Source organism: Phragmites australis, chromosome 24, assembly GCF_958298935.1.
Source record: "Phragmites australis chromosome 24, lpPhrAust1.1, whole genome shotgun sequence".
Classification (NCBI taxonomy): Eukaryota; Viridiplantae; Streptophyta; class Magnoliopsida; order Poales; family Poaceae; genus Phragmites; species Phragmites australis.
Window position 1 is genome coordinate 7,148,724 of NC_084944.1, and position 10,686 is coordinate 7,159,409.

General features: G+C 42.0%; 1 protein-coding gene across 1 annotated transcript; it reads right to left on the bottom strand.

The window, feature by feature from the left end:
• Nucleotides 1-4,639: 4,639 nt before the first annotated feature.
• On the bottom strand, nucleotides 4,640-9,871 carry LOC133907351 (ubiquitin-conjugating enzyme E2-23 kDa-like). The gene is made up of 6 exons (XM_062349375.1): nucleotides 9,321-9,871; nucleotides 9,144-9,223; nucleotides 8,744-8,858; nucleotides 8,595-8,647; nucleotides 8,371-8,499; nucleotides 4,640-5,010 (listed from the first exon to the last, which is right to left on the bottom strand). The coding sequence occupies exons 1-6, from the start codon at nucleotides 9,362-9,364 to the stop codon at nucleotides 4,880-4,882; spliced, it is 552 nt and encodes a 183-aa protein (XP_062205359.1). The 5' UTR covers nucleotides 9,365-9,871; the 3' UTR covers nucleotides 4,640-4,879.
• Between the last annotated feature and the right edge of the window lie 815 nt (nucleotides 9,872-10,686).

The following is a 10,686-nucleotide window of genomic DNA, read 5'->3' on the forward strand; positions in this document are numbered from 1 at the left end:
TTCGGGACCTACAAAGTGTCATATGACAATCTTCCACACTTATTGTAAACCACTGCTTGAAGAAACCCGAGGATGTATTATATGTCCTGAAGCAATGGTTATTCTCATTAAGACCATGTATCAAAGCTTTCAAGCACCCTGACTTCTGACCCCTACTACAGCGACGCATCGGTGAGGCAGTTCTTATCTAGGGCTAGTGACCCGCAATATAGTGGCACCTGGGATAGGCATTCAGTCTCTGGCGCTAGTGACCCCCACTACGGCATCATAGTGTCCAGGCTAGTCTTCACTGGTGTCGATGACCACTTCTACGGTTGCAACGAAGTCCACACAACCTTCCCCCCCCCCCCAAGACTTGGGTCCTTCGAGTTCTTACGTCCCCAGCTCAAGTAAAACACTCACTTCATGAATAATCAATTGTTACGTATTTCATACTTTATCGATGCTATCATGTTTTTCGTTGTTCCATGTGTAGAGATAGATGATCTTGGGACGTAAAGGCGTAGAGTAGCTACATAGAGTTGCTCACTAGGGACGGTAGGCAAGCTCCAGGGTACTCATACATCTTCAGACATAGTGATAAACTTAGTGTGTTGCATCTACCTGGCATGCCACTTACGGGGAAGCAACCCTCCTAGGACAACTATGCCACTCCACCACCCGCCGGATGGCCTGCTCAAGCGATCGTTCCATCAGACCTGCTTGCGTACTTAGCTCACCAGGTGAGAGTGTAGAGGCATAGGGTCTCGAGGGCAGATGCGACCAGGAGGGTCCTCCTCATGAGGGGACGTAACATATAGGCTACTATGTTATTGTTAGTTTCATGGTGTTATGTTATTGTCGGTGTCATGGTACTGTGTAATATCAGTGTAATGCTACTTTCTTCATGGTACTATATTATTGTTAGTGTCATAATATCTTTTATGTACTGTATTTTTGTTTTACGATTCTATTCGTACCATAGAGTCATACCACGAATATTCCATAACAATCATAATAAATATGTCAGTCTAGCGTACAATGGCATAAACGATACCCCTAGTGGTGTACCAATGTTTTGCCTAACATGCCTTACGGAATGTAAAAGGGCGAAGATTGATAGGATGATACACAAATTACAATGTCGTCTTGACAGTGGTTCTAATCGTGCTGACTTAGAGCGAACTGTGAGGAGGTTCCTGAGTATCAATAATCTCCAACACCTTATTGCACTGATGAAGGAGGAGCACAAGGTGGAGGAGAGCATCCCTATTGTAGCATGGGCATGTGCACCATGGATCGATGCATACAGAAGAGTCCTCCAAGTGTATTGTAAGAGGACTTGGCATATTCTCCATCTCCCTCTACAAGTCGAAGATTTGGTCTCGCAGGTGGTGGACGTAATCTTGGATATGCTGCAAAACAGGAGGATCAACCCATCTTGTGTACTGGCAGTTGTTGGGGTCATCATCGGAGGCCTACAAAAATATAACAGTCTCAATATATAATGTTTTCAAAAAAAGATATGGACGGTGATGGCGATATTGTTCTCACCCTACCAAGAGGACATCGGAAGAATCGATACCCCCCCCCCCCATGAAACATCTGGATGATGCAATCATAGTCATGAGAGCACTTGAGATATGGCTTATTCGAGTGCTTGTAAATCCTTATGTGACTTGGAGGACAAAAATCACTCATATCCTGCAAAGGAAAGTTGTATAGAGGCTCCTTATACTCAGTTGGACCAAATGAACTCTCCCATCTCACCGCCGACCACCCTGCCCCCCTTCTTCCTCGCCTCCTCCCGCCCTTACCCTCTATTGATCGATGTGGCTTCGGTTTCTATATACATGAGCCTTTTATAGATGCATTGTACCAGCATACGTCCTTTTACCTCGTATTACAGTCAAATTTGTGTTACCCGCACACATCAAACTATGATAATAAAATATGTACTCTATTTTTAGACCTAGTCTTTTTAGAATTAGCCTTCTCATCAGTAGCCTTTTTAGACCAACCTTTTTCAGACCTAGCCTTTTCATAAGTAGCCTTTTCAGACCAAGCTTTTTTAGATGTAGGTTTTTTAGAAGTCGGTTTTTCAGAAGTATTCTTTTCAGATGTAGACTTTTTAGAAGTAGTCTTTTCAATTGATATGGCTACACCTTACAGCAGAATCATCTGCTTTCCCAAGGCTGATTTATGTGGGCTTAATCCATGCACCAGCACGAATGCGCAATATAAATAGATGATCTCTTGGCCACATGTAGAACCAAACCAATAGCCTCAACCTCCACAACTCCGACGAAAATGATCTCTGATCATTTCCCTAAGAAATATGTGTTGGATACTATGCCTAATGGGGTCGAAGTGCCCATGTGCTGGTGTGAAGACTTTTTGTAGGGTCATGAAGTCCTCCGAGTTCTCCGACACCTACGAAAGGAGGTTCTTCATGTGCCGCAACTACGAGTATGATTCATCCTAAGGAAGCACCAATGTTAGCACCCGCCACAAGGTAATAACTTATGACCAAACTACTCCAAATACATCTACGCATTACCACTGAACATTTTGGTCTCCATTGTAATCTTCGCCACCACTATGTGACTTCTTACAGTGGTTGGATATTGAGCAGCTAGATAATGAGCAGTCGCAAGTAGATGTGTTCCTCCTTCACACTCAGCATCGTATCGCTCAGAGACACTTCCATGAGATGGAAGCTGATGAGAGGATGGAAGCTACGCGCAAGCACATTCAAGAGGAGTAGTAGATGAAGCATGAGCATAAAAACATGACGGCAGAGGCCCATGAGGTGGAGAGGGAGAGAAAGTGATAAGGAAAGGAAAGTATCCACGTTGCACTCAGTAGACCAGATGTTGTAATCATGTTGTTTACATTCTCTAAGACATGTTGGGTGTAGACACGGTACTTGTTTAGGTTAGAAATGTACTATAAATGCCACCATCCGTGCATGTCGCAGTTCCCATTAAAATCACTGTGTTCAACTTCCCGTTTTCGTCAAATCTAGGTATCCGAAAACAAAACAAAAAATAGCGACGCACATACGCCTATTCTACCGCAAATAAAATTAAATTCGACTACAACAAGATATCGCCCGTTCAATAGGTGACACAATGTTGTCGACCGTTCAGCGTGCGAGAGAAAAATCTTGCCTGGTGAATAGGCGACATGTGACATGTCACCATACTTTTTTATTTTTGACCAACGGGCGCACATGGTGTCGCCAATGGGCGACGGTAACCTATTGTCGCAATTTTTTGAAACGAATATATATATATATATATATATATATATATATATATATATATATATATATATATATATATATATATATATATATTCCGGGAGTTACTCGCTGCGCAGAGGCATTGGTTCGTGGGGTGGGGTGTCGTTCAACACCTTTAAAAACTTAAGTATATCGTCCTTCCAACAAGCGACATCTTAAAAAAAACATTACAAATTCTGAAACAAATGTATCTTATAGAGGATACTATGATCTAGGTCTAAAAAAAATTAGACAAAAATATGATTTTAACAATGAGAAATAAAAAAGATAACTTTCATTGTATACAGTAATTTTTTGAGTTGAATATTTTTGGAGATAGATCATATCATCATCTATAACATATTTTTTTAGAATTTTTCATGACTATTTCGATAGCGTTTTGAACTTTTAGAGCAATGAAACATAATGTTTTTAAGCTGTCGCCAGATGGAAAGGTGACATCTTTAATTTCTTTTAAAGGTATCGTCTGTTGGAAGGACGATAATAGCTTATTTTGTATTTTTTCAAATAATGCCTATTTTTACAATTTTTAATTTTAGAAATATAAAAATAAAAAAAGGCTCAGGTGGCGGTGCCCTGTAAGCCTAGCGCGGGTTGTGGACCGGCATCGCGTTGCTTAGACCATCTCGTGTCACGGGCCCTGAGTCGCGTGCCGTGCGGACCCTTGCAGAGATAAGATCCATCGGTTGCTGTCCATGGGCATAGTGGTGGGCTGCAATTGCTATGGTCACCTCGGCCCACGGGTCTAGACCGCCTCAGTCACCTGCTACTTTAATCCAAGCGCGTTCATCCCCGGGATTATCCCAGACACGTTATTACGCACTCCAATCTATCCCTAGCGTGTGTAACAAACACGCGCCTGTATTAGCGTGTGATTATCCCTATCGTGTGTAAGGGAATGTGTGGGTGTTTGGTTATCGTGTAAGGGAATCCTTAACGTGTATAAAGGACACACATGTGCATGTTGTATACGTCAGTTGTATGCCTCGTGCATGTACACTTTCAAAAAAAGTTCTCCCCCACCAAAATGAAAAAGAAGAGATGTATTTGCACCAACTGGTAAAATTCCAGACCTAAAAAAAACTGGTAAAGGTTCAAATCCAGTAATTTAAAAAAGATCCAAATCCAGCTACGTATCACGACTAAGAAAATGAACATAAAGTCAATGTGAACAAGCCTTACCAAATTTTTGGCAACCAACTGCATGGAACACGGTTTCGGACCAACACAGCCACTGGTTTCAAATTTGAACCCGATTAGCGAGTCCATTTGATTGGTTGGATTGGCAAGGCACAACCTAAACTGAATTTAAAAAGCTACAAGTGACGTTCAACAATCGATCAAGTAAGCATCTTATGGGGGAAGCTACAACCATGTTTATTCCTTCAAACGAACACAAATCTGACTGCAATCCTGACTGGGGGGCAATGTACGCGCTACTGCAGATTCAACTGGCGAACTGAATTAAACAACATTGGATAACATACAAGGTACACTTATTTACATGGCATCCAAAGTTTTTTTTTCAGTTTTGTTTGATTGAAATTTCTGCAATGGACATTGTATATGATGAGTTGGTGAAATAGCTTCCAACTAAGGATCAGGGTTGCCAAGTATAGCCTCGTCCCCAGAGTCGTCTTCATTTTCACTAAGCTCTTCGTCACTGGAATTATCTTCTGGGGTTATGCCAGCATCCTCTGGTTTGGCATATTTTTCACAGTATTCTGCAGAAACAAGGGAAAGAGGAAGTTAGCTCCTTAGTAGCAAGTGAGAGAAAATGATAGTGCACATTCCTAGATGACCAACGATGAACAAAGTAGCGGTCCAATATGGCATATGAAATGCAATCAAGAGAAATATGCTTTATTGGTGACCTAAAACTGGATGCATGGTGCTCTCAGGACATAAAGAAGCCTTGTGTTGATAGCACCAAACTACCTGTTTCACTAGAAGTCTCTCTGAGCATATCGATCAATAATTTGAGGTGGGAAAGGTCTAAGTGATACACCGACACGTATCGAAGGAGTATTGGGTAATTATACCTCAAAAAATAAAGAATTTTATTAACCGACACTTCTGCAACACGGCCCAGCCCACCAAGATGTGGCTGAAGAAGTCTAGAGGTATTATGCTATCTTACTATCCTAGTGTGTTTTATTTAAATTAAAACTTGAGCTTGTAATGTAACTGTTGAAATCATGTGTTGGGGTGTTTGCTACTTTCTTTCTGTTGGCTATTGGTTCTTTGAACTTGGCTATTTGAGTTTGTAACCTTATATTTTCCTAGTTTTGCACCTTACAATTCACACACACACACACACACATTATTATTATTATTATTATTATTATTATTATAGTTGTGTCACCCTATCGACATATTTGGGAGAATGACGAATCGCCGTGTCTGATACGTGTTGTATCGGACACACGTGTCAGTATCAGTGCATCAGTCTAACAACTGGAATATAAAAATCAATAGACCACTGATCCTGTAGTTGTCAGCAGATAGTGTTAGCAAGGAAGTATTCACTTATTCAAGCAAGTGAACCGCTTCAAGTTCAGCATTATCTTAGCAATGATGTTCACTTATGATGCACAAGTTCCATGGCATCTGGCAGCGACTGAATAAATCATGTGCATAGGCTTGTTGTCAACTAGGGCCACAGTTTCAAAAGGGCTCTAGACAGTAGACAATCCAACCAAGCAGACAGATGCTTCATTGTTCAGAGTTTCACAAGTCCATTTTCTGTATATCTAAATGATAATGGGCTTGTTTAGGCAAGTTATCAGAGTTTAGGCAGCAAATGAGCATATATTATACTGGGCTGGTTTAGGCAAGTTATCTGAGTTTCACATGTCCATTTTCTGTATATTTAAATTCCTTAGCCACTCTTTACAATATTAGTTAACTAAATCTCTACTGGGGCAAGCACATAAGAACTAATAGGCTGTTTGGTTTGAGGAATGGGTTGGCAAAGGATCATCCGATCCTAGCTTCGAACCTAACCTACTTGTTTGGTTTGAGGAGTGGGATGAGTTGATCCATCACCACCTCATTCCTCACAGGCACTTAGTTAGTGTAAACATGAGGGATGGTGTCATCCACCAAAATTTATGGGATGAACCCATGATAGACCACATCGTCTAGGATGGGTCGATCCCTCAAACCAAACACCCTATAAATACACCAATTTCTGGGATGTCAAATAAGAAACAAATGCATCCTGAGATGTTGGTCCATACCCATCTTGCCGGGGTTCGATAACCCTAATCCAAACGGATCTTTTTTTCCCTTCTTAATTGTTATTGCGGCAGGCTAGGTCGGGCAAAGTCAGGTTAAGGCAGAGCCACCGAAATCCAGGTAACTATAGTACATACAATGTTTTTCTTTTTTCTCGGACATGTAGGAGAGATGCGCATCTTTGTATTAAGGATAGTACATACAATGTTTTTACCATGTTTCATCAACATCAAAGGATCTAGCTCAAAGGTTCATTTGCGACTTGAAGTAGATGCAGTCCAAACCCTAACCAATAACCTCATCCTTCGTAGATAAGACCATCAACTAGGCAACCTCAAACTCCATACATTAAACAGGTCAAATGGCCAACCACATCCTCTTTATACAAGCCTCTACCTCCTCAGGTCTCACTTTAGCTTAGCTTTCCCTTTCCACATCCACGCACTACCTTGGCCTTCATTCCCGTTCAGCCTCTCATCCTAGCAGAACAATTGAGGCTGCTGGAGTGAAGATGGTGCTGCTGGTCCCATTCTCCCTCCAACGTAGTTGAGGTAATTTGACAGAGATTTTTAGCAGAGTACTGGTTGACATCTTTATATCTAGTCTCAAATCATCAAGAGAAATAAGCAACATTGCGTCTTCATCATCTGATAATAAGGCACAAGAATCAATGTATCCTAGCTCTTCTTGTTAGACGGTCTCTTCTTTTGCATTTAGATCTAGCTTCTAAACTCCAGATCATCTATCCCACTGGGTATATGTTTTCCAGGTTGGCCCAACACAGAAACTGGCAGAACTAGCCCCATTAAAAAACATGGCATGCTCAGCAGAACACACAAGTCCCCTGCTGCGGAACGGGTGCACGAGAGGAGCTGCACACAGGAGGAAGCATGCAGCACAAGAGGACTAGCCCACTGCAGCAGAAGACACTGTGATACAACTGCACAGGAGTTTTGTGGCCTCACTGGCTACAATGCTCCCACTTAGCGTATCGTGCTGCCTCTTCCTCAATTTGTTCCCAGCACATCGATGCAGGCAGAAAGAAAAGGAGCAGAAAGTCGAACATGGGATAGCATGAGACTTGGGAGTAGACTTGAAGTAATTTGACTAGCATTTAGGAGAATTAGTAGCACTGAAATAATACGACGATATAGGCTGGAAATGTGCATTATATTGATGGTACATTATTGGTAGCAAACTTGAAGTTGGAAGCAACAATTTCTCAGATAGCGCAATACATGCCTTATTATGTTTCTGTTCAAGTCAAATGATTGTTATTGTTTGTGCATAAGTGCAGTAGTATAACTCAGCCATGTTAGGTTTGGAGGAATTAGTTGACAATTAGCTCAGGTGCAACTACTAGTCATTGTTTGGGTTGTAGCATAACTCGACCATTTTAGGTTTTGGAGAGCTAAGTTTGCAGTTAACCAGTGTGTACTGCTAGCTTAATTGGGAAAAGATCAGAATTTTTCATGTTGATTTGGTGTGCCAACAAGCCGGGTTGCAAGAGTACAGTTTAAGTGTGGGTTACATTAATAAGTAAATCTTGCAAGGCTGCAATGCATATGAATAAAAAACATAAATCTGTAGTAAAATATAATGGAAAGGAACTGGAGGTGATGTTTGAATGAAGCAATAATCCTAGATCTACAGGCTAGGTACCAGAAACATGTGGGTTACATTAATAAGTAAATCTTGCAAGGCTGCAATACATATAAAGGAAAATCATAAATATGTAGCAAAATATAATGGACAAGAACTGGAGGTGATGTTTGAATCAAGCAATAATCCTAGATCTATAGGCTAGGTACCGGAAACAATTAGGGGTTGTAGAACCACATCACCTTTCACTTTGTGTTCATAAGCAGGACGGTCCCGCATCATCAGTGCAGCGGCCTCCCCATTTAATGGATCAGAAGGATTTGGATACAATAAAAGTTGTGGAAGGAAGACTTCGAACACGTTTACTAGATCTGCAAAAAAAATGTGGTGAAGGAATCAAGCTTGGGTTATAGATTATTAGCAGTGAGCGATCATAAGAATGCTGAAATGGAAGAGACTATCTCACCAAACATTGGACTCCATGTCTGGTTTATGACATCCAAACAGACAGAACCAGACCTGCATTTTGCAGCCAAACAAGAGCAGGTCAGGAAATGGTAATCCTTTGAGCCCCAGTTATACTAAAGAAAGAAAAATTGAGGATCAAATGCTCACATTTCATCGACATTCGGGTGATAAATCTTATTGATAAAGCCAATCGAGGGGGATTTGTAAGGATATGCATCAGGCAATTCTACTCTAACCTTCCAGACACCACCTTGATAAATACCTACCAAATTGAGCAGACATTCATTAGACAACACAGCTTCTGTCCCCATATAACAAAAACAAGACAAAAAAAATCACTGAAACGGGAGGATGCTTCAGGTCAACTGAACAATTCGTCCACCCAGCATACAGGGAAATTAGCATAGAATTTTTGCACACGACCAACAGGGAAAATTCGCAGTTTTCCCCAAATTGGCTTCGCCCCCAACATCTAGATCAGAAACAGGAACGCGGATCATCGGCCTAGGAGCCTGAACTGAACCGGGTTTCGCGCAAGGGTTCGTACTTTCGGTAGGACCCTTGAATTCCACGAAGAATTCCTGCATCCCGTCGTTCACCATCTCCACCTTGTAGTCGCTCATCATCCTGCGGCACCAAGAAAACCCCCAGAAAGACCAGATCAAAAAGAGAATCCATCAGGAAAACAAGAATCAAATGCAGGAAACCGTTCCAAGATCCTCACAGCTTCATGAGGTCCATCTCGCGGCGCTTGCTCGGGGACGACATCTTGGAAGGAAAGGGGACCAAGAACAGCACCCTCCTTTTGCCTTCTCGCCCTCCGGGGACGCGTTTCTTGGGGATAAGAAGGAGAGAGGGATTGAGCAGCCTGCGACGGCGCGTTCGTCGTCGTCCTCCCCCCTGCAGGAGATTTATTTAATCGCAGCCGAGCCGAGATTGGGAGAGAGGAGAGGGGGACAGGGAGGCGAGAGTGCGAGACAAGCACAGGGGAAAGGGACAACGCAAAGCAGAAGAGAAAGAGGGGGGAGATAGGATTAGGGACGCAATCACGGAGATGCTTCCGGCTGACGCAGCGCATGGGCGCTAATCGCCTCCCTCACCACGCCGTCTTCCTGTGAAACCTGTGGATTATTCTCTCCTGATTTCTCATTTCTATTGTTTGATCGAAGGAGAAGAGTGTAGGCGAGATCGGGCGCCGGCTAATTTGTTATTTTCTTCGTGGTTTTTGTTTGGTTGGGTCGGCAAAAACCACCGCCTGCTTTGCTTCAGCGGCAATGGTGCGGGAGGCGTGGGTTGACGACTTTTCTCGGCTCCCCCATTCGTGCGCGTGGCAGACCACCAATGGACGGAGAAATTAAATTATGGGGCATCTTAGAGGTGTAAACTGAGGACATTAAGTACCATCGACCCTTTTAATTCAATTAATTATATTAATTTTCTAAAAATTTATGTAATTTTAAAAAAATAATTTTATTAGTTGAATTAAAGAGTATCGTTGGGTATCACCGAGTGCATCTTTAGTAGATAATGTGCAACTAAATGACAAAAAACTCTCATTTACCTTTTTTTGGTAGGCCGGAAATTTAGGCTTCATCCAACGCTGGATTGAAGTGTCCACCACTAATGTTCGAAACTACTATCTAACGTTATTGTCTTTCAATTCTAAAATTTTCTCGAAAGATAAATAGCTAGGAACTCTAAGATTTATTAAAGAAGAAGATGGCCACCCTAGCTGATCCTTCGACTCGAACTCGAGTGAGCAAAGGTTTTAAACAACCTCGCCACTCATCAGCCGTTGTCGTATTCCCTAAATTGGGATTTCGTGCGTAGTTCTGTCTTCCTATTTCCACATAATCGGATCACTTCTTGTGGATGCAATACCCACAGTAAGACGCTGCAATGTGTTGCTACCTGCCTTTGAACCAGAAGGCAAAGTTGAATACCCACAGGAACAGTGGCGAACACATCATTCAATGCAACCATATCAACCTAAACTATCATATTCATCCACTAAACTCAGATAATGGTAAAAACTAGTAACGACCTTCTCCAATATAGCTTAAATGTCAACACAACTGCATCACGATTTA

Coding starts and splice junctions, on each gene's coding strand:
- LOC133907351 (XM_062349375.1), bottom strand. CDS start 9,364: ATGTCGTCCCCGAGCAAGCGCCGCGAGATGGACCTCATGAAGCT. Junction 9,224..9,320: donor GAGATGGACCTCATGAAGCT/GTGAGGATCTTG, acceptor TTGGTGCCGCAG/GATGATGAGCGACTACAAGG. Junction 8,500..8,594: donor GACATGGAGTCCAATGTTTG/GTGAGATAGTCT, acceptor TTTTTTTTGCAG/ATCTAGTAAACGTGTTCGAA.